This window comes from Dipodomys merriami, unplaced genomic scaffold (assembly GCF_024711535.1).
Source record: "Dipodomys merriami isolate MVZ:Mamm:240054 unplaced genomic scaffold, mDipMer1.0.p SCAF_176, whole genome shotgun sequence".
Lineage (NCBI taxonomy): Eukaryota > Metazoa > Chordata > Mammalia > Rodentia > Heteromyidae > Dipodomys > Dipodomys merriami.
In genome coordinates this window covers 921,299-943,589 of record NW_027203115.1, presented here as the reverse complement: position 1 = coordinate 943,589, position 22,291 = coordinate 921,299, and the positions used below count along the sequence as shown (strand labels likewise).

At 44.4% G+C, this 22,291-nt stretch overlaps 2 protein-coding genes across 3 annotated transcripts in view; one reads left to right on the top strand and one right to left on the bottom strand.

Annotated features, from left to right (window-relative positions):
* The window catches only part of Ist1 (IST1 factor associated with ESCRT-III), a 27,231-nt gene extending 5,992 nt beyond the window's left edge, over nucleotides 1-21,239 (top strand). For both annotated transcript variants that reach the window (XM_070026220.1, XM_070026221.1), the window contains exons 2-10: nucleotides 10,300-10,402; nucleotides 11,132-11,312; nucleotides 12,066-12,153; nucleotides 14,304-14,387; nucleotides 14,935-15,045; nucleotides 16,131-16,328; nucleotides 17,077-17,169; nucleotides 18,218-18,266; nucleotides 19,969-21,239. In XM_070026220.1, the coding sequence (XP_069882321.1) occupies nucleotides 10,300-10,402; nucleotides 11,132-11,312; nucleotides 12,066-12,153; nucleotides 14,304-14,387; nucleotides 14,935-15,045; nucleotides 16,131-16,328; nucleotides 17,077-17,169; nucleotides 18,218-18,266; nucleotides 19,969-20,159 (1,098 nt within the window). In that variant the 3' untranslated portion in view covers nucleotides 20,160-21,239. The remainder of the gene's footprint in view (nucleotides 1-10,299; nucleotides 10,403-11,131; nucleotides 11,313-12,065; nucleotides 12,154-14,303; nucleotides 14,388-14,934; nucleotides 15,046-16,130; nucleotides 16,329-17,076; nucleotides 17,170-18,217; nucleotides 18,267-19,968) is intronic.
* Pkd1l3 (polycystin 1 like 3, transient receptor potential channel interacting) overlaps nucleotides 21,233-22,291 on the bottom strand; it is a 52,812-nt gene continuing 51,753 nt past the window's right edge. The window contains exon 32 of the mRNA XM_070026181.1: nucleotides 21,233-22,291. Within this exon, the coding sequence (XP_069882282.1) occupies nucleotides 22,196-22,291 (96 nt within the window). The 3' untranslated portion in view covers nucleotides 21,233-22,195.

Here is a 22,291-nt window from a genome sequence, read left to right as displayed (position 1 = left end):
GGCGCGGGCTCGGGGCGCCGCCCCCGCCGCGCTCCCCTCGGGCCCAGCACGCTGGGGGTGACCGGTGTCCCCGTGGCCGTTAGAGGCTTCGGGGCCCGGACGCCTCAGGCCGCGGGCCCCTCCGCACACCCCCCTGCGGCGTGCCGAGCCCGCGAGCCGGGGCTTTGTTTCCTCTCTTTGTGGTCGGTGTCTGCGCTGCCTTTTCCGGGTGCGGGAGGTGGGTGCGCCCCGGGAAGGCAGTCGCGCGCCCGGCGCGCCGTGGGAGAAGCGCCCGAGGCCCCGCCGCCGTCCCCTGCCCCGCCACGGCAGGGCTAAGCAGCCCTTGTGGAGGATTGCAAGGTGTGTGTGTGTGTGTGTTTTTTTTCCCCCACCTAGACTACTACTACTGCTACGTCTCTTCTTTTTTTAAAATGATTTTTAAAGTAATTGTACAAAGGGGTTTTCATCAAGTCAGCTTCCGAGGTACGTTGCTTCTTGGTATTTTTAACTTTTGAATTTCAGAAAACTTGGAACGGACCTAAGAGCACCAGCATTCCCTCCTTATTTAGTTTGAGAAAGGCGATGAACTCAAATCCAGTCTTGTTTCAACTATACTTTTTTTTTTTTTTGTCTTTTCTTTTTTGGTACTGGGGATCGAACCCAGGACGTTGCACTTGCTAGGCAAGCGCTTTGCCACTGAGCTACATCCCAGCCCTCAACTATACTTTTTATGGTATTTTTCTTTCAACATTATACACACCAACATCTTCCCCTTCCCACCCAGCCTTTTGACTATTGTACTCAAACCATTAGTTCATGGGGGATTTTTTTTTTTTTTTTTTACAACTTCTAGGAATTCTATTTTCTTGGATGGAAAGACTTGCTCAAATAGTTAACTAGAAGCTAAACTGAGGACCAGAGCCACACGCCTGTCATCTTAGCTACACAAGAGGCTGAGATCTGAGGACAGAGAATCCAAGCCAGCCTGGGCAGGAAAGGCTGTGAGACTTTATTTACAATTAACCATTAGAAAATCACAAGTGGAGTTGTGGCTCTGAGTGGTAGAACACTAGCCTTGAACAAAAGAGCTCAGGACAGTGTCCAGGCCATGAGTTCAAGCTCACAACCAAAAAAAAAAGATAAAAAGTAATTTGGAATTTGTGAATTGGAGGAGAGAGAGAGAGGGAGAGGGGAGGGGTGCGCGAGTGTGCACATGTCTGTGTTGGCCCTGGGGCTTGAACTCATGGCTTGGGCTAGCCCTGAACCACTTGAGCCACAGCTCCACATCCAATTTTTTGGCAGTTAATGGGAGATCAGACACTCATAGATATTCCTGCCAGGCCTGGCTTCCATCTTGATCCTTAGATCTCAGCCTCCTAAGTAGAATTACAGGCATGAACCACCATTACAAAGCAGTAATAACATTTTAAAATCACCCAGTTTTTTAGAAGTCGTCAGGTGGACCATGTCCCTCAGCTCCTCAGTTCAAGGCTAGCACTCTACCACTTCAGCCACAGCACCACTTCCTGTTTTCTGGTGATTTATTGGAGATGAGTTTCATGAACTTTCCTTCCTGGGCTGGCTTTGAACCATGATCCTCCGATCTCAGCCTCCTGAGTAGCTAGGATTACAGGCGTGAGCCACTGGTACCCAGCAGCTTTTTAGATCTTAACACTTTTTAAAATGGCATTACCATTTTCTCTAAATTATATTACATCTCTGTCTCTTCCTGTATTTCTGACTTCTACAGGATCTGCAGCTTAAGGATCCTTGACTACTGTCTACTTGATAGAATCAAGTTCCAGTGATAGGTAGTATGGATTTTTTTTTTTTTTTTTTGTCCTTTGGTTTGAACTCAGGGCCTTGCACTTACTTGCTAGGCAGGTACTGCTGAGCCATCCTCCAGCAGTGTTCCTTCACTGGGTGATTTTGAGAGAGGGTCTTGCTTCCTGCCTGATAGAACACCTTGTCTTCAGTCCTCATATATTTGTGCTTCCCACCATAGCTGGGATGACAGGTGGGCACCACCAAGCCCAGCTCTTTCTGCTGAGATGCAGTTTCATGGACATTTTTTTGTTCAGGCTGGCTTGGAACTATGATCATTCTAATCTTCATCTCCCTGTGTAGGTAAGATGATGTGTGCACACCACCATGCCAGCTTCTGACTGAGAAGAAGTCTCAGATATCTATCCAGGCTGGTCTTTGTGCCGTGATCCTCCCAGTCTCAGCCTCCCAAATGTTTGTAATTACAAGTCTGAGCCACTTGTACCTCGGTAACATGTAGTGTGTTTTGATTTTAAAGTAAAAGTAGAAAACAAAGTGTAGTCTAAATTGTTTTACAGACATGAAAAGTAGTCTGTTTTAGCATTATTATTATATAAATGTCAGAAATCTGGGGAAATAAAATAGGTAGTGGGATATTAGGCAGCCATTCAAGTGAAGTTTTTACAGTTTGATGCAATGTGGTGAGAGGACTTGCTAAGGCGCATGATCAGCGAGTGTAGCCTTAAAAATACATCCGAAGAAAACCCCTGGTAAGGAGAAGTAAATTCAATAGGTTATTTTTTTAATTATTATTTTATTTGTTTATTTTTGTCGGTGGTGGGGCATGAACTCTGGGCCCTGGGTGCTGTCTCTGAGCTCTTCAAATTTTTTTTTTTTTTTTTTTTTTGGGTCCGGTCATGGGGCCTGAACTGTGGGCCTGGGCGCTGTCCCTCAGCTCTTCAGCTCAAGGCTAGCACTCTACCACTTGAGCCACAGCACCATTTCCGGCTTTTTTCTTTTTTTTTTGGTCGGTCGTGGGGCTTGAACTCTGGGCGTGGGAGCTGTCCCTCAGCTCTTCAGCTCAAGGCGAGCGCTCTACCACTTGAGCTACAGCGCCACTTCCGGTTTTCTGGTGGTTTATTGGAGATAGGAGTCTCACGGTCTCTCCTGCCCGGGCTGGCTTTGAACCGCGATCCTCAGATCTCAGCCTCCTGAGTAGCTAGGATTACAGGCATGAGCCACCAGCGCCTGGCTTATTTCCGGCTTTTTTCTTTTTGCTTATGTGGTGCTGAGGAATCGAACCCAGGGCCTCGGGCATGCAAGGCAAGCGCTCTACCACTGAGCCACCTTCCCAGCCCTCCCTGAGCTCTTCAGGCTAGCACTCTACCACTTGAGCCACAGCACCACTTCCAGTTTTCTGGTGATTAATTGGAAATGAGTCTTAAAGACTTTCCTACCCAGGCTGTCTTTAAACCGTGATCATCAGATCTCAGCCCCCTGAGTAGCTCAGCGTGAGCCACTGGTGCCTGGCTTTATTAGTTTTTTAGTGCCAGTCCTGGGGCTTGAACTCAGCTTGGGCTGTTTCCCTGAGCTTCTTTTAATATGCTCAAGGCTAGAGCTCTACCATTGAGCCACAAATCCACTACTGGCTTTTCGGTAATTTAGTGGAGGTAAGAGTCTCAGAGACCTATTACCTGTCCTGGCTGCCTTTGAACCTGGCTTTGAAATGTGATCCTTGGATCTTAGCCTTCTGAGTAGCTAGGATTACAGGCGTGAGCCATCAGTGCCTGGCTTTTTTTTTTTTTTTTTGGTAGTGTGTTCATATTTTGAGAAGCTAGTTAATACAAAGATGCTTCATAATTTATGCTCATGCATTCCAGTATTTATGACTGCTCCCAGGAATTGTCAGTAGTTTTTTTTTTTTTTGGGTCCAGTTGTGGGGCCTGAACTCTGGGCCTGGGCACTGTCCCTCAGCTCTTCAGCTCAAGGCTAGCGCTCCACCACTTGAGTCACAGCGCCACTTCCGGCTTTTTTTCTTTTTGCTTATATGGTGCTGAGGAATCGAACCCAGGGCCTCAGGCTTGCAAGGCAAGCGCTCTACCACTGAGCCACCTTCCCAGCCCCAATTGTCAGTAGTTTTTGAATTCTGAAGTCTATACTTCCTTACAAATTACATATCATGCTATCCATTTTGCAAATATCTCTTCTACTGAATTTTCAATCTTGTTTGGCTTGGTCAGTAGAGATTTTATTATAATCTATAGTGAAAATACAGTTAATTTCCCGTTACACTGCACATTAACTGCTTTTCAAGGGATTTAACTATATTTTACGAAAATGCATCCTAGTTCCATAGTGTGCATATTTCTACTGCCATGTTGCATTTCTCAACTGCAACACTGTAGTTACACTTAAGTCTGCTCACACCATTTAATTTATAAGAAGTGCTAGAGGAATGGAGAGAGGAAGGGCAATGAATACAGTGATATTCAATGACACATCTGAAAATGTAACCACATAACTTAAGGGTGTGGGTGTAGTTGGGAAAGATGAGGGAGAATGGCAGTGACATTGCTTAAGATGTGTTGTATTCATAACCGATCTGTTGAATTGAAACCCCTTTGTAAAAGTACTTAAAGATAGTAATAGGGCTGGAAATGTGGGGTAGTGGTAGATTGCATGCCTAGCATGCATGAAGCCCTGGGTTCAATGCCTCGGTATCACATAAACAAAAAATATTTTAAAAAAAAGTAATAATAATAGAGAAGTGTTAGTGTGACTTTCCTGTCCCAGCTGGCTTTGAGCCGTGATCCTCAGATCTCAGCCTTCTGCGTAGCTAGGATTACAAGCCTTGGCCACTAGCACTCAGCTTTTAATCTTGGTCTGTTTATACTATTAATATTTATTGGTGTAGTTACTGAATGTTTGAATGTAGAGCTACCGATTTATTATTTATTTTGTTCTATTTTCATTACTGTTGCTGCTGTCCTGCCTTTTGGGTTAATCACTTTTTAGTATTCCAGTTTAAAATCTGGTATGTGGGGGCTGGGAAGGTGGCTCAGTGGTAGAGCGCTTGCCTTGCATGCCTGAGGCCCTGGGTTCGATTCCTCAGCACCACATAAGCAAAAAGAAAAAAGCCGGGAGAGGCGCTGTGGCTCAAGTGGTAGAGCGCTAGCCTTGAGCTGAAGAGCTGAGGGACAGCGCCCAGGCCCAGAGTTCAGGCTCCACAACCGGACCCAAAAAAAAAAAAAATAAATAAAATAAAATAAAATCTGGTATGTGTGTGTGTTGGTGGTACTGGGTATTCAAGGCCTTGACGGTCTTTTCCGATGTGATTTGAAGTATTACAGTCTTTGCTGAAATCAAGGATTTCCTTTCCAGCTTCTCAAAGCAAGAGTTCCTTTTGATGTCTTTTCTGTCTGTGCTCCTGCTCAGTTCTGGGTTATGTGGCTTTGCATTCATTCTAGGGAGCAACAGAGGCAAGAAAGGTGGTTAACTCACTGAAGGTTTATTGGTACTTCAAATTCTTGGTGTGCTTCTGTTTTCTTTTATTCACTTTTTCCAGTCTTGAAATAGCTGCTACATGAATTCTGTTCAAGTTTTATATAGCTTATTTCAGTGAGAGAGATTCTGAGCCTAGAATCCTAATCCCTCCCTCCCCACTTTTGGCTACTGTTTTACCCATGTTATTTACTGCCATTAAGTTATTTTTTTTTTCTTCTTTTTTCCCCCAGCCATGTGGCTTGAACTCAGGGCTTGGGTGTTATCCCTGAGCTCTTCTGCTCAAGGCTAGAACTCTATCACTTTTGAGACAGAGCTCCACGTCCAGTTTTCTGGTGGTTAACTGGAGATAAGAGTCTCATGGACTTTGCTTCCCCAGGCTGGTTTTGAATTGGGATCCCCAGACCTCAGCCTCCAAATAGCTAGGATTACAAATGTGAGCCACCAGTACTCAGCCCATTAAATTCTTATACCTATGTGTTTTGGTTCTGTGCACAAACTTCTTTGATGGAGTATATGTGCTGAAGTAGGATTCCTGAGTCTTAAGGTATATGTAGTTTACCATAAAGCATATATTTCATTAAATACTGCTAAATTGATGTCTAAAATGAACAAAGACAAATATTTATCTTGGCCATATTTGTTTTTCTTTCCAATTCTGAAGGACAATCCTAGGACTGTGGAATATGCTTGGCAAAGGCTGTCATATGCTGTAATTCTGCTTGTACTTACAGCTCAGATTTGATTAGTTGGGTAGTTAAAGGTGGTTTTTTTTTTTTTTTTTTTTTTTTGGTGTTGGTCCTGGGGCTTAAACTCAGGACCTAGGCACTTTCCCTGAGCTTCCACTTGAGCCATAGCTCCACTTGTGGGCTTTTTGAGTAGCTTATTGAAGATAGGAGTCTCAGGGACTTTTCCTGCCTAGCTTTGGCCTTGAACTTTGATCCTCAAATGTCAGCCTCTTGAGTAGGATTACAGGTGTGAGCCACCCATGCTGGGCTACAGGTGGTTTTTTTTTTTTTCCTTTTTTTTTTTTTTTTTTTTTGTAGCTGGTGGGGTTTGAACTCTTCCTCTCAAGGCTAGCACTGTACCACTTTGAGCCACTGCGTCATTTCTGGGTTTTTTGTTAATTGGAGATAAGAATTTCATGCACCTAGCACGAGTGGCTTACACATGTAATCCTAGCTACTCAGGAGGCTGGGAGGCTGAGATCTGAGGATCATGGTTCAGAGTAAGCTCAGGCAGAAAAGTTCATGAAATTCTTTGGGTTTTTTTTTTTTGGTTGGTTGTAGGGCTTGAACTCGACCTGGGCGCTGTCCCTCAGCTCTTCGGCTCAAGGCGAGCATTCTACCACTTGAGCCAGAGTACCACTTCTGGTTTTCTGGTGGTTAATTGGAAATAAGAGTCAAGGACTTTCCTGCCTGGGCTGGCTTTGAACTGTATCCTTAGGTCTCAGCCTCCTGAGTAGTGAGGATAACAGGCATGATCCACCAGTGCCTGGCTCCATGAAATTCTTATTTCCAATTAGCTACCCAAAAACTGGGAACAGAGTTGTGACTCCAGTGTTAAGAGTACTAGCTTTGAGTGAAAAGGCTGAGAGGCAGTCAAGCCCTGTGACTGACCAAAAAAAGTATTTCATGGATTTTCCTGTTGTGGCTGGCTTCTTTTTTTTTTTTTTTTTTTTTTTGGGGGTCCGGTTGTGGGTCCTGAGCTCTGGGACTGGGCGCTGTCCCTCAGCTCTTCAGCTCAAGGCTAGCACTCTACCACTTGAGCCACAGCGCCACTTCCGGCTTTTTTTCTTTTTGGCTTATGTGGTGCTGAGGAATCGAACCCAGGGCCTCAGGCATGCAAGACAAGCCCTCTACCGCTGAGCCACCTTCCCAGCCCCTGTGGCTGGCTTTTGAACCATGAACTTCAGATCTCAGCCTCCTGAGTAGCTAGTATTACAGGCATGAACCACCAGCTTCTTGCTAACGGCTAGTTTTTGTTAATACTTCTCTTAGAGATGTTAATTTAGATTTGCACATTTGATTTATCCATGTAAGCTAGAGTTATTGTCTACTAAAATTTTGCATGGTCTGTATAGGACTCATGATGGACTCATAGTCAAGAGTACTTTTTTCTCTTATTCTGTGTTTTCTTATTTAAAAACTCATTATTGCCAGTTGCTCACTGTAGCTACTCAGGAGGCAGAGATCTGAGAATCACAGTTCAAAGCTAGATCAGGCAGGAAAGTCCTGAGATTCTTATCTCCAATTAACTAACAGAAAACCGGAGGTGGCACTGTGGCTCAAGTGGTAGAGCGCTAGCCTTGAGCAAAAGAAGCTCAGGGACAGCGCCCAGACCCAGAGTTCAAACCTCACGACCGAACCAAAAAAAAAAATGAGACTAAAGAATCTAAAAAAGTTTTTTACCCAATATATGTCAATACAATTTTTGAAAGTATTCACCAATATAGAAATGCATGAGAAAATACTAATGATGCTAACTCTCCAGAGTTTATTCTTCAGAACATTCAGTACATTTTTTCCCCCTAGTTCTGGGGCTTGAACTATCTGGGTGCTGTCCCTGAGCTTTTGTGCTCAAGGCTAATGCTCTACTATTTGAACCACAGCTCCAGGTTTGACTTCTTTTATTTAACTGGAGATGATGAGAGTCTCATGGACTTTCCTGCCTGGGCTGGCTTGAAAGTGGGATTCTCAACTCAGTCCTCAGCTCTCAGTCTCCTGAGTAGCTAACTTTTTCCTAGTTAATTGGAGGTAAGAATCTCTAGGATTTATCTGCTTGTATTGGCTTCTGTCCTTGATACTCAGAAGTCAGCCTCCTGATTAGCAAGGTTTTTTTTTTTAAGTGAGATTTCAAAGGAGTTTCTCAGTTTCTTAAGAGAGAGAGTGTGTGCGCGCGCGCGCGCGTGTGCTTGCTTGTGTGTGCGTGTGTATGTGTGCCTGCGTGCGCACAAGCGCTCAGCCCAGTACTGGGGCTTAAACTCAGTCTTTTAGCTTTTTTGCTGGTTATTTTGGAGATGGAGATTTGCTGACTTTCTTGTCCTGGCCAGCTTAAAATCTCAGTCCTGGGGCTGGGAAGGTGGCTCAGTGGTAGAGCACTTGCCTTGCATGCATGAGGCCCTGGGTTCGATTCCTCAGCACCACATAAGCAAAAAGAAAAAAGTCGGAAGTGGCGCTGTGGCTCAAGTGGTAGAGCTCTAGCCTTGAGCTGAAGAGCTGAGGGACAGCGCCCAGGCCCAGAGTTCAGGCCCCACACTGGACCCCCCCCCCCAAAAAAAAAAATAAAATCTCAGTCCTCCAGATCTCAGCTCCTGAATAGTTAGGATTATAAGCTTGAGCCACTGAGGCCCAGTGGCCTAGCCACTTTGATGGGCCTAGCTTTTGTTTCGATATTACATCTTCTGAAGTTTGAGGCCAGAAAAAATGAGAAATTGAAATGACAATATCTTGAGTATAATACACAGAGGTCAGTGTGCAGTTGTATACTCTAACATCTTAGAGTAGATGGGTTGTTTTTGGTTTTTTTTTTTTTGCCGGGAATGGGGCCTGAGCTCTGGGCCTGGGCGCTGTCCCTCAGCTCTTCAGCTCAAGGCTAGCACTCTATCACTCGAGCCAGAGTGACACTTCTGGCTTTTTTGGCTTATGTGGTGCTGAGGAATCGAATCCAGGGCTTCATGCATGCAAGGCAAGCATTCTACCACTGAGCCACCTTTCCAGCCATAGATGGGTTGTTTTGTTTACCTTAACTGCTGTGAAACACTTGGCAAATAACGCTCTGCACTAGACTTCTGTAGTACCCCCCCCCCCCCGCAACTTTTCTTCCTCTTTTATACTCTGTGTAGGGGAGTAGATGTTAATATTCTGTGGTACTGGGTACTTGCTTTTATCCCAAAGGCTGAACCAGTACTATTTGAGGAATTAAGGATAGCTTTGGTGGGGCTGGAAAGGTGGCTCAGTGGTGGAGTGCTTGCCTTGCATGCATGAGGCCCTGGGTTCGATGCCTAAACACCACATAAGCAGAAAATGCCGGAAGTGACTCTGTGGCTCAAGTGGTAGAATGCTAGCTTTGAGCTGAAGAGCTGAGGGACAGCGCCCAGGCCCAGAGTTCATGTCCCATGACTGGCAAAAAGAAAAAAAAAAAAGAGCTTTGGGGCCAGGTGCTGGTGGCTCTCACTTGTAATCCTAGCTACTCAGGAGGCTGAGATTTGAGGATCGAGGTTCAAAGCCAGCCTGGGCAGAAAAGTTCCTGAGATTCTTATTTCTAATTAACCACCAGAAAAACGGAAGTGGTGCTGTGACTCAAGTGGTAGAGTGCTCGCCTTGAGCTGAAGAGCTCAGGGATAGTCTCCAGGCCCAGGCACTCCAGGACTGTCAAGAAGAAAAAAGAAAAAAAGAATAGCTTTGGATTTAGCCCTAACTTTAATCTTTTTTCATTGTTAAGCCTTGCTGAGATTGCTGAGAAGCTGGAGGAGCTCTTGCTCCCTCGTAGGGTTTTTTTTTGTTGTTGTTGTTTGCTTGTTTTGTCGGTTGTGGGGCTTGAATTCTGGGCCTGGAGACTGTCCCTGAGCTCTTCAGCTTAAGACAAGCATTCTACCATTTGAGCCACAGCGCCACTTCCAGTTTTCTGGTGGTTAATTGGGGTAAGAGTCTCTTGAACGTTCCTTCCTGGACTAGTTTTGAACTGTATCCTTAGTTCTCAGCCTCCTGAGTAGCTAGGATTACAGGCGTGAGCACCAGCGCCCGGCTCCCTTGTGTTTTTGTCATACGCCTCCTATGACAATACCAAAATACCCATTTCATCCATCACAATCCTTACAGATTTCAAGTCCAGATTTCAAATGCCACCGCTAATTGCCCCCAGTGTAAGCTGTAGGAGATCCTTGTCTGAACTATGGTGGTAGCCTTCTCACTGGTTCACCTGCTTTCAGTATTATCTTTCTCTGATAAGTTTTCTAGAAAACAACTTTGGCTTATTATGTTAAATAATCTCCTCTTGTGGTGTTAGGTCCTGGATTAAGTTTGACTCAAAATAGTGTGTTGCTTCTTTTTTTAGGAGGAACAGCACAGCATGCTGGGCTCTGGATTTAAAGCTGAGCGTTTACGAGTCAATCTGAGATTAGTCATAAATCGTCTTAAACTATTGGAGAAGAAAAAAAGTGAGTAGTGTATGATTGCTTTATCTTTTCTTTCCACGAATACTTCCCCAGGTACCAATATCTCAAGCTCAGTTACATTTCTGCTCCCTCTTTTTTTTTTTGTAGTCCTGGGGATTGAACCTAGGGCTAGGGCTTCATGCACATTAGGCAAGTACTTTATTGAGTTATGTTCCCGCCTAGAATTTCTGCCTTTTCTGGCTAGGCTGAGTCTCTTTGTTAAAGAGGAAAGGACCCAGTCTATTCATATGTATGCATTTGTGGATACAGACAGCTGTGTATCAAATACTGAGAAAAAAATTTACATCTGTGTTCAACACATTATTTCTTAAACAATAACAACTAGTAACACCTATTTAGCATTTAGTATGAAATCTAGAGGTGATTTTAAAGTGTAGAGAAGGATGTTGTAGAAGATTTAGAAGAGATTAACGGGAAATGGAAATAGGTTAACTGGAAATACGGTGCCATTTTAGTGAGGGACAGAACCTCTTCTGAGTTTGGTATCCCTAGGGTGTTCTGAAACGAATCCTTTTTTCTGTCTTCTTAATGTGCTGGCCAGGTCAGCCTATACTGTGTTCTTATGTACACAGTGCAGCAAATGCCAGAGTAGTTGAGGCTGGAGAAGATTAGCTCCAGGATTAATGTGAGCTAGGATATAGAAAGATCCAGGTTCTGTTGGGGTACAAGACCCAGTTGACTACTGCTGTGTAACTGGGCTTTGTGCATTAGCGGAACTGGCTCAGAAAGCAAGGAAGGAGATTGCTGATTACCTGGCTGCTGGGAAGGACGAGCGAGCTCGGATCCGTGTGGAGCACATTATCCGGGAGGACTACCTGGTGGAGGCCATGGAGATCCTAGAGCTGTACTGTGACCTGCTGCTGGCCCGGTTTGGCCTCATCCAGTCCATGAAGTAAGATTACCTCTGGGAGTTGAGACTGGAGTAACTGTACATGTAGACGTAGGGTGCTAGGCACCACGGGGCATTTCACACTCCCTGGTCTTTTTTCTATCAGCTATTTGAAGATGTCTTTTCAGAAAAGGATCTGAAATTTAAAAGTCTACCTTTCAGTCTGGATGCAGCTATTTACCAACTTTGATAGACTCATTACTTAATTCCCCCCCAAGTAGGATAACAACAAAATGGCTAGAAGTCCAGAGTTAAGAATATTTATGAAATAGTTTTACTTTTTTGGTGGTAGTAGAGTTTGAACTCAGGGCCTCACATTTGATATGTGGGCCCTCTACTACTTTAGCCACACCACTCTCAGTCCTAACAAGTATATGACAGAAAAGCTAGGGTTTTGGCCAGGTGGTGATGGCTCACTCCTAGCTATTCAGGAGGCTCAGATCTGAAAGTTGCGGTTTGAAGCCAGCTTGGGCAGAAAAGACCCCATGAGACTCTTATCTCAATTAACCACTCAAAAACCAGAAGTGGTGCTGTGGCTTGAGTGAGAGAGTGCTAGCCTTGAGCACGAAGAGGCTTAGGGACAACACCCAGGCCCTGAGTTCAAGCCCCATAATCAACACAAAGAAAAATGAAAAGCTAGGATTTTGTTGGCCTATGTGAAAGAATTAATTTAATTAATTAAATACATTTATTATTAATAAACAATACATTTAATTAAAGAATTAATTAAATTTAATTAACTTTATCCTTGATTAGGGAGCTAGATCCTGGTCTATATGAATCTGTGTCTACACTGATCTGGGCTGCTCCTCGGCTTCAGTCCGAAGTGGCTGAGTTGAAAATAGTAAGTACAACCAGTTTCAGTGATGTCTGTAGTTTCTTCATGTTGTTAGGAAGGTTGGTTAGTGTAAGTCACTTGTGGTTATTTGACTAAGTATTTTGTACCCTTCTTCAGCTGTTTTTAAAATACACAAATTCTTTACTCATTTCCAGATCTTTGTATCATAGGGAAGAACTTTTCTGCCAGTCCTGGGGCTTGAATTCAGGGCCTAGGCACTGTTCCTGAGCTGCTTTTGCTCAAGGCTAGCGGTCTACCACTTGAGCCATGGCGCCACTTCTGCCTTTTTCTGTTTATATGGTACTGAGGAATCGAACCCAGGGCTTCATGTGTGCTAGGCAGAGCACTACCACTGAGCCACATTCCTAGCCCAAGAAAAACATGTTTTAAGAAGCCAACTTTCTATGTACTTCTAGATGTATTTTTGAGATGGGTCATTATTTATTAACCTTATACAAGTAGAAATTTTTTCTTTGGCTAGCACTGGAGCCACAGCTCCACATCGAGCTTCTTGGTAGTTTATTGGAGATGAGAATCTCAGGACTTTCCAGCCTGGGCTGGCTTCATACCATAATTCTCAGATCTCAGCCTTGTGAGTTGCTAGGATTACAGGCATGAATCACTGGCGCCCAGCTAGAGTGTCACTTTTTGCCTGTGCTGGCCTAGACCAAGATCCTATTTAATGCTTCCTACTGTTGCTGGGATGACAATGTTAAGCTTTTTCTGTCATGATTGGGTCTCGTGAACTTTCTTGCCAGAGCTTGCCTGGAACTACTCTTTCCTGATTTCAGCCTTTGTTTAGCTGACAGGTGTTTACTACCATGTCCATCTGTTAGTTAAGATAGGGGTCTCACAAGCTTTTTGGCATGGGCTAACCTTAAACTGTTGATTCACCAGTTGCCACTTCCTAAGGTGATAGGCCACTCCTAAGGTGGTAGGCAACCTTACAGGTGCATGGCCCATATTTCTTGTACTCTTTCCTTGGGCTCTGCACTCAAGGCTCATTGATTGCATTTTAGGCTTGCATATTGGCCATGTTCTTTTCACAGAAGGCCTCTGTACATGTTTTCTTTTTGGTCGGTCGTGGGGCTTGAACTCGGCCTGGGCGCTTTCCCTGTGCTCTTCAGCTCAAGGTGAGCGCTCTACCGCTTGAGCCACAGCGCCATGTCCGGTTTTCTAGTGTTTTATTGGAGAGAAGAGTCTCATGGAGTTTCCTGCACAGATCTCAGCCTCATGAGTAGCTAGGATTACAGGCATGAGCCACCAGTGCCTGGCCATGTTTTCTTTTTATGGAATGCACTTTAGTGTTCAGTTGATCTCTAATTATCTTTGTGTGTGTATACACACACACGTGTGCACACATGCACGCACGCACACCTGTTCTTGGGCTTAAACTCGGGGTCTGGGCTCTGTCCCTGAGTTGTTTTTGGTAAAGGTTAGCACTTTTATCACTTGAGCTACAGCTCCACTTCTGGGTTTTTTGGTGCTTAATTGGAGTTAAAAGTCTTGCTGACTTTCTTGCATGGACAGGCTTCAAGCTGTCATCCTCAGATCTCAGCCTCCTGAATAGCTAGGACTACAGGAGTAAGTTACTGGTGCCCAACTTAATCATCCTTTTTATCTTGGCAAAGCACTGTTCCCTTCAGGCAGCCACGACTAGCTTTTCTGATCAGGATTCTTCTGTTACAAGTTGGTAATAGTATAGCATATGTCCCCATTGGAGCACTTGGTGCATTTGTATTTGCATCTTGATGTTGATTTTGTGCAAAATTCTGGTGGTGCATATCATAATGGTTATAAATAAAATGTGGTATTTGGCTGTCTCTTACTGATTAAAAGAACTCATAGACTTGGAAACCCTGTAATAGAACCAGGTTTACTTTTTTTTTTGTCAGTCATGGGGCCTGAACTTTAGGCCTGGGCACTGTCCCTCAGCTCTTCAGCTCAAGGCAGCTACCACTTGAGCCACAGAGCCACTTCTGGCTTTTTCTGCTTATATGGTACTGAGAAATCGAACCCAGGGCTTCATGCATACGAGGCAAGCATTCTACCACTGAGCCACCTTCTCGGCCCCCAGGTTTACTATTGAAAGGAAGAAATGTAAAACAGTTCACGGGAAGGGTTTGGGTTATTTACTGTTCTTTTTTTCACTGTAGGTTGCTGATCAGCTCTGTGCCAAGTATAGCAAAGAATATGGCAAGCTATGTAGGACCAACCAGATCGGAACTGTGAATGACAGGGTAATGTACATATTTGCTGGATGTGAATCAGCGTGATTATTGCTGTGGTGACTTGTTGGCTTAGTTATTGATAGTTACACATTTCATAGCGAGGATGAGGAAGAGGCCTGTTAGGCTGGCAGTTCCTTTCCTGTGCCCAACCCTTCCACTTGTGACTCTTGAGTAGCTAGGATTATAGGTATGAGCCACCAGTGCCTGGCTGAAACTTTCTTAATGACCTATAAGATAAGAACTAAGTTAAAAAATGAGAAAAGATTAAGCTTGCTGTATGATGCTTTTTTTTTTTTTTTTTTTTTTCTGGCTGTGGAGCTTGAACTCTAGGCCTGGGTGTACTGTCCCTGAGCTTCTTTTGCTCAATGCTAGTACTCTACCACTTAAGCCAGAGTGTAGCTTATTGGAGATAAGAGTGTCAGGGAATTTCCTGCTGGGGCTGGCTTTGAACTGCTATTCTCAGATCTCAGCCTCCTTGAGTAATGATTAGGATTATAGGCGAGAGCCATCAGAGCCAGCCTATAGATGCATATTAACCATGGTCTTTCATTTACAGCTAATGCACAAACTGAGTGTGGAAGCCCCACCCAAAATCTTGGTGGAGAGATACCTGATTGAAATTGCCAAGAATTACAATGTGCCCTATGAACCTGACTCAGTGGTCATGGTAAGTTTATCCCAGAGCACAGAGGAAATTGAATCTCTTGGTAGAACTTTCTTTAAACAAAAATCACCATATTGTTTTTCCTAATGTGAGTTGAAGACTTTTAGTTAGTGCCTTTTGGAGAAGCCATAAATCATGCCTGTATATCTCACAAGATATTTAAGAATTGAGTTAGGTGTATGCTGGGCGTTGGTGGCTCAGGCCTATAAGCCTAGTTACTCAGGAGGCTGAGAACTGAGGATCACATTCAAAGCCAGCCTGGGCAGGAATGTGAAACTCTTATCTCCAGTTAACCACCAGAAGACCAGAAGTGAATCTGTGGATCAAGTGGTAGAGTGCTTATCTTGAGCTAAATAGCTCAGGGACAGTGCCTAGGACCAGAGTTCAAGTCCCACAACTGACCAAAAAAAAAAAAAAAAAAAGAAATTGGATTAGGTGAATAACCATAAGCACCTTGAGAATGTATAAACCTTAGTACAGATGTGTAAAATGCTTTCCCATGAAATTGCAGGTATTGAGACTCCTATGGAGAATACTCTTAAGATGTCTATTTTGTCTGCTGTGTAGAAAGCTGAGAATACAAAGATACATAAATCACTGCCCTGAGAGCCTTACAGTAGAAGGACAGTAAATAAATAGTATTCATTGGTTAAGAACAGTGGGATCTGGTAGAAGCCCCACCACAAACTCTTTAAGAGTTTGATGACTGGTAACAACACACACATAGCTGAGTATTCCCATTAGGGAGGTACTCTGCCAAATAGAGTATTGTTACTCAGCATTTTTGCTGGTGGAAGCCAGTATCCAAAGCTGGCCAAGGTAGGGTTTTTTAGCTTTTTAGATTTTTTCCCCCCTTCTTTCCATTGCGGAACACCTGTGGAGGTCCATCACAGTTCCAGAACTCCCTGGGAAATGGTCACATTGCATTGGAGCCCAGCTTTTCCCCATCTCCATCTGATTAGTTTTGCTTGCACTTCCTCTACCCGTGTAGGATGCTGAGAGCACTGCAGTAGACACTTACATGTTAATTCCCCTCTTGCTAGGCCCTTGGATGTGGGTTAATGACTTGGCATCTTTATTTTTCTTAGGCAGAAGCTCCTCCTGGGGTAGAGACAGATCTTATTGATGTTGGATTCACAGATGATGTGAAGAAAGGTGGCCCTGGAAGAGGAGGGGGTGGGTTTACGGCACCTGTTGGTGGACCTGATGGAACAGTGCCAATGCCCATGCCCATGCCCATGCCATCTCCAAATACTCCTTTCTCATATCCACTGCCAAAGGGACCAGTAAGTACATGTATAAAGTGAGTGTAAGACTCGAACTATAGGTTAACAGGAACATAGAGCAGTGAGAACATTTGGTCTTAGCCTATGTTTATCTTGTGGAACTACTACTAGAATTCAGAGAACATGGGGCTGGGAATGTGGGTTAGTGGTAGAGTGCTTGCTTAGCCTGCATGAAGCCCTGGGTTTGATTCCTCAGTACCACATAAACAGAAAAAGCTGGAAGTGGCACAGTGGCTCAAGTGGTATAGAGTGCTAGCCTTGAGCAAAAGAAGCTAAGGAACAGTGCCCAGGCCCTGAGTTCAAGCCCCAGGACTGGCCAAAAAAAAAATTCAGAAAACATCTTTGGGTTCAGCCTTATGTAATAAAGTAGAAAATGAAGAGATAGTGCTAATAGAACTTGATGTAGGCTTATCTATAGTACCTGTTGCTGTTTTGCAGTAACTTTTTCCAAAAATGAGTAAGGATCATTTATTATGAGGTTGAAAAACTGCTTTTGTTGGCAAGATGTTGGTCTTACTAGTAAGAAAGTCTGATGAGTTTTTGCTTATAACAGTGAAGCATTTGACTTAGCAAGTTGAGGAACAGCTTTTGCCTACAGCTATTTAGAAATCTGGAGTTCTTTGGGGGACCTTTCAGGCCTTTATTCTTCCTTGGGGATCTCAAGTACATACACACTCTTCTTTCTTTTCATACACAAATCTCAGAAATTGGGAGCAGTGTATCTAATGTTGCTCTTCTTCACTTGCAGTCGGATTTCGGTGGACTGCCAATGGGGACTTACCAGGCTTTTCCCAACATCCATCCACCTCAAATACCTGCAACTCCCCCATCGTATGAATCTGTAAGTGCCTGAGCCTCTTTTTAAAAGGCAACAGGAGAGTGAATCCAAGGAAGAAAGCAAAATAATGACCACAGGGAAGGCAAAGTTTTGATCAACTCAATTCCTAGTATGGGCATTGCTTCTGCTTTGGGATTTTTGTGTTGCTTCAGTCTCTTTTCCCTAGAGATGGGAAGAGATGGAACGTGGTGGTGGTGGTGATTTGGTGTTGGCATTGCCTTGCCTGCAGTAAAGCCGGTTAGGAAGGGCCTGCTGCTATCTTAGAATGTAATGGTGCCCCAATAGGGCACTTAACTAGCTACATTTTGAGTAGCTAGACACAGAATCACATGGAGTTGATACAGTTTTGGTGTTAGACTTGTTCCTCTGAATATGCTTTTTGAGACTTCTTTCCATCTGATGCTTTACTAAGAAAACAGCTATATAATTATTCATCTGGAGAGCTCTCCCCGTTCCTGAGTTGTTTTTTTTTTTTTGTCGGTCGTGGGGCTTGAACTCTGGGCCTGGGCGCTGTCCCTCAGCTCTTCAGCTCAAGGCGAGCGCTCTACCACTTGAGCTACAGCGCCACTTCCGGTTTTCTGGTGGTTTATTGGAGATAGGAGTCTCATGGTCTTTCTTGCCTGGGCTGGCTTTGAACCGCGATCCTCAGATCTCAGCCTCCTGAGTAGCTAGGATTACAGGCGTGAGCCACCAGCGCCCGGCCCTGAGTTCCTTTTTAAAAAAAAAAAATCTCTAGTTGATTTGTTCTCTTTCTGGCATCAAAGCATGACCTAGAACTGTTTCTAGAAACAAGGCCTCCCTGGGTCCTTGGTTCTTGTGGATTGAGTGATTTAGTGCTTTGTCTTGGTCTGGCCATGGTGTGTATGATAAGATAATTTTCTCTGCTTGGAAGTTTGGCATTGTTGGAAGGAGGTAGAAGAAGAAATAGGGAATAGTGGGCAGTTTCTTTGGGGAGCAGCTTAGCTTTTGGCAAGCACAGGGCTGGCACTGGTGTTGGTACTTTTTCTAGAAATGACATGGTTTTCCTCTGATAACCATCTTTTTGTTTCAGGTTGATGACATTAATGCTGATAAAAATGTCTCTTCTGCACAGATTGTTGGTGAGTAAGCAACAAAAGCACTGTAGGTTTAGTGTAAACCCTCTTGTCTTCTCATTTTCCTCCCTTAGAGACAGTTTGCATGTCTGAGGCATTCTGAGTCCTGTCCTCTCCCCAAATAGAACACTGAACTCAAGATTTCTTGCATTGGGCTGGGAAGGAGGCTCAGTGGTAAGAGTGCTTGCCTTGCATGCATGAGGCTCTGGGTTCAATTCCTCAGTACCACATAAGCAGAAAAAGCCGGAAGTGGCACTCTGGCTCAAGTGGTAGAGCGCTAGCCTTAAAACTGAAGAGCTGAGGGACAGTGCTCAGGCCCCATGACAGGAAAGAATAAAGAAAAAATTCTTGCTTTACAGCATAAATGATTTTCTCCAGTCCCTCAATCTCCTTGTGCTCTCCCACTTACAATAAGAAACTGAAAAACTAGGAGATAAATCTGAGTATGTTTTGCAACTTTCATTGTGCCTGGAAATAGAAAAATGAGAGTAAAATAGGCCTAAAGCATAAAGTAGGCTCAATGAATTTACATGTGAGGCTTTTTATTTTTTTTTACTTTTTTTTAATTGTAAAAATGCTGAACAGAGAGGTTCAGTTACATGAGCAAGGTAATGAGTACATTTCCTATTGAGCATTGTTGCCTCCTCCTTTGTTTTCCCCCTACCATCCCCCATCCCTTCCCTCCCACCTCCACAATTTACCCCCCCCCCCCCCCCCAGTGGTTGTAAAGTTTGTTTTCAACATACTGTTTTGTATAATGTGAGCCTTTTTTTTTTTACACCCCTCTACTCCTAACAGGTCAGTCCTGAGCGTCACCACGTGAGCTATGCTCCCAACATTTTTCTTTATTTTCAGATAGAGTCTCATGTTTTTTGTGTGGGCTGGTCTTCTATTTCAACTTCCTGGAATAGCTATTATTACAAGTGTGTGCTACCATGCCTGCTTGCTTTTTTAGATAATGTTGCTAATTCCCACCCTACCCCACACCCTGGGAGGCTGAGTTTTTAATTTTTGTCATGGGGTCTGGGCACTGTCCCTCAATTCTTCAGCTCAAGGCTAGTGGTCTACCACTTGAGCCACTGTGCCACTTCCGGCTTTTTCTGTTTATGTGGTGCTGAGGAATCGAACCCAGGGCCTCATGCATGCAAGGCAAACACTCTCCCACTGAGCCATCTTCCCAGCACCCTGGAGCTGATTTTAAACTGTGATTCTCCCAATCTCTACCTTCTTTGTTGCTGTGATTATAGGCATAGTGGCACATACCTAATGCTGATTTTTTTCTTGAAGCTACCAGAGCTTGAACTCGGGACCTCAAACTTGACTTGCTTTACTTTTGTCTACCACTTGAGCCATACTTCCAAGCCTTCATTTTTTGGGGGGGGGGGAGAGGGAGGGGTCTGGTCATGGCGCCTGAACTCTGGGCCTGGGCACTGTCCCTCAGCTCTTCAGCTCAAGGCTAGCGCTCTACCACTTGAGCCACAGCGCCACTTCTGGCTTTTTTCTTTTTGCTTATGTGGTGCTGAGGAATCGAACTCAGGGCCTCAGGCATGCAAGGCAAGCGCTCTACCACTGAGCCACCTTCCTAGCCCCCATTTTTTTTAAGTACTGTTTTCTTCTGCCTTTTTGTCTTTTTTTTTACCATCAAAGGAGATGGTAAGTCATTTCTCTGGTGTTTGTAACATTATGCTCTTTTCCCTCATTTCATTAGGTCCTGGAGCTAAGCCAGAAGCCTCTGCAAAGCCTCCTTCCAGACCTGTTGATAACTTTGTACTGCCAGAATTACCATCGGTGCCAGACACGCTCCCCACTGCATCTGCTGGAGCCAGCACGTCAGCATCTGAAGACATAGACTTTGACGATCTTTCCCGCAGATTTGAGGAGTTGAAGAAGAAAACATAGGCGTTTTAACCAGGTACTTGCCATGTTCCAGGAGTTGAGACTGAGCAGTTTTTCCTTGCAACAAAGAATCTCCATGAAATTCCATTTCATCTATTAACATTGAATACAACCTTCCTCAAGGCTCTCTTCCACATTCTGTGGTTTCCCAGCTCTCTGTGATATTAAGAGACCAACACCTGGAGACTCTTAAGGCCAGAGCATCTGACTCCTGGCAGCTGTGCTTGTGTCCTCTCGGAGGGATCCCAGGTTCTCTTCTGGACAGGTGCTCCCCAGGAGAGTGACAAGTCGAAGCGTTGTGGGAGAGCTGGCTGGACGGTGGAGAAGGGCACCTCAATAAAGTGTTTCAGCCTTGTGTGGAGGTTGCAGACCTGCAAACACATTTCCTGGCCCAGGGATATTGTGAGAATCGAGGTCATAAGGCATTTTCTCACTGGTATGAGTAGGAGAAAGTAATTGGTTCCTGGAAGCAGAGTCTTCCTGTTGGCGTATACACTACTCCTCCTTCAGGGCACTGTTCCACCTGGATCCAGTTGCAGAATTTATTTGGAAAAAAAGTTAAATGCTCCTCTTAGCTGGATTCTCAGGGAGCCCTCTGTGGCCTTTTGCTTTATTTTGAGTGCCACGTTTCTTTTTCTGCAGAGGGCAGTACTGTATTAACTTGCTTTCCCCCCAGCATGTTACTTGCAGAGGGAAGAGTAGGTCACATATTGGGCAGAAGCCACCGTTCAAGCATAGGGTGGGCTTCCAGCTGCCTTAATAGAAGTACTCGAGTCTCTTGGGTAGTGAGCTGGAAAGCCTACAGAAGAGGGATATGCGTTTTCATTTGAAAACTTTAAAAAACACAATTGACGTCAAAATTTTGAGTACCCACGTGGCTGTAGTTCACTGCTTTCCCCGGGTGGATGAGGCTCCTAAACGCTGTAACTTATGTGCTCCCTTCCCCCCTAGCTGAGGCCATCCTCCCCCAGAGCTGGCTTTACTTTTGTTGTGTCTCTGTACATACCTGTTTGAAGCAACCTTTCTTTAATGATTGATTTGTGTCTCATAGCTCAGTAGCTGATAATAAAGTTAAAGATCCTGTGTCCTGCTTTTTTTTCACCTATTGGTCAAATGATGTATGAATTCGGATTTTAGTAGTGTCTGTTTTAAGCACATGCTCCAGTTTGGTTCACTAGGCAGAGACAACCTTCACCTGGGGCTCGTTTAGTAATGTAGATGAGAACCATTAGAGGCTCGTTTCCATCTTTCTATTTGAACCCAGGTAGTATTTGTGAGTTTGGTTACACCTCCAGGGCAAAGTGTCCTTGTATGTCTGGTTTTAGTAAGTTGTAGAGAACTTACCTATGCCCCATTTCCTTCCCACAGCCATCCTGGTGGCCAATTGTCTGTCACTTGCTTCTTGACAGGAAAATAGCCTCGTGCTAGTCTTCCTTCAGTGTTACTCCCTTCCCAGCTGTTGCCTTAGCTCCACAAGCTACAACTTGGAGCCATGGGATTTTGATTCCTCATCAACTTAGCATTAAAATACATCTCGTTGTTGTTGGTGGTGGTTGTGGGACTAGAACTCAGTGCTTGGGCACTGTCCCTGAGCCTCTGTGCTCAAGGCTAGCACTCTACCACTTGAGCTACAGCATCACTTGCAGTATTTCAGTGGTTAATTGGAGATGAGAGTCTCATGAGGACTTTTCTGCCTAGGCTGGCTTTGAACTGCGATCCTCAGATCTCAGCCTCTTGAGTAGCTAAGATAACAGGTGTGAGCCACTGGCGCCCGGCTTCATTTTCTAACATATATTTAGATGTATATATTTAACATGCTAACTAAGATAGGAGGTAACAGGATATTTAAAAGACACTATGATGTTTAGCTGTCAAGAAATAAGACTTCAGAAAGCACTTCATGGATATGGAGGTATGGCTCAGTATGGCTCACTGTATTGTAGAGTGCCAGCCAGGGAGAGAAATGCCAGACACTGAGTTCAAGTCTTGGTCTCTTGGGTGGAAGGAAAGACACTTAAGACTTGAATCAATACCCATTGTCATGACTCTTCCTCAGCTGAGGGGTTCTGGTGCTGCGGGATTCCTAATAGATTTGAGAGCTTCTGTAGCAACATATCTGTCAGTGTAGCTTCTTT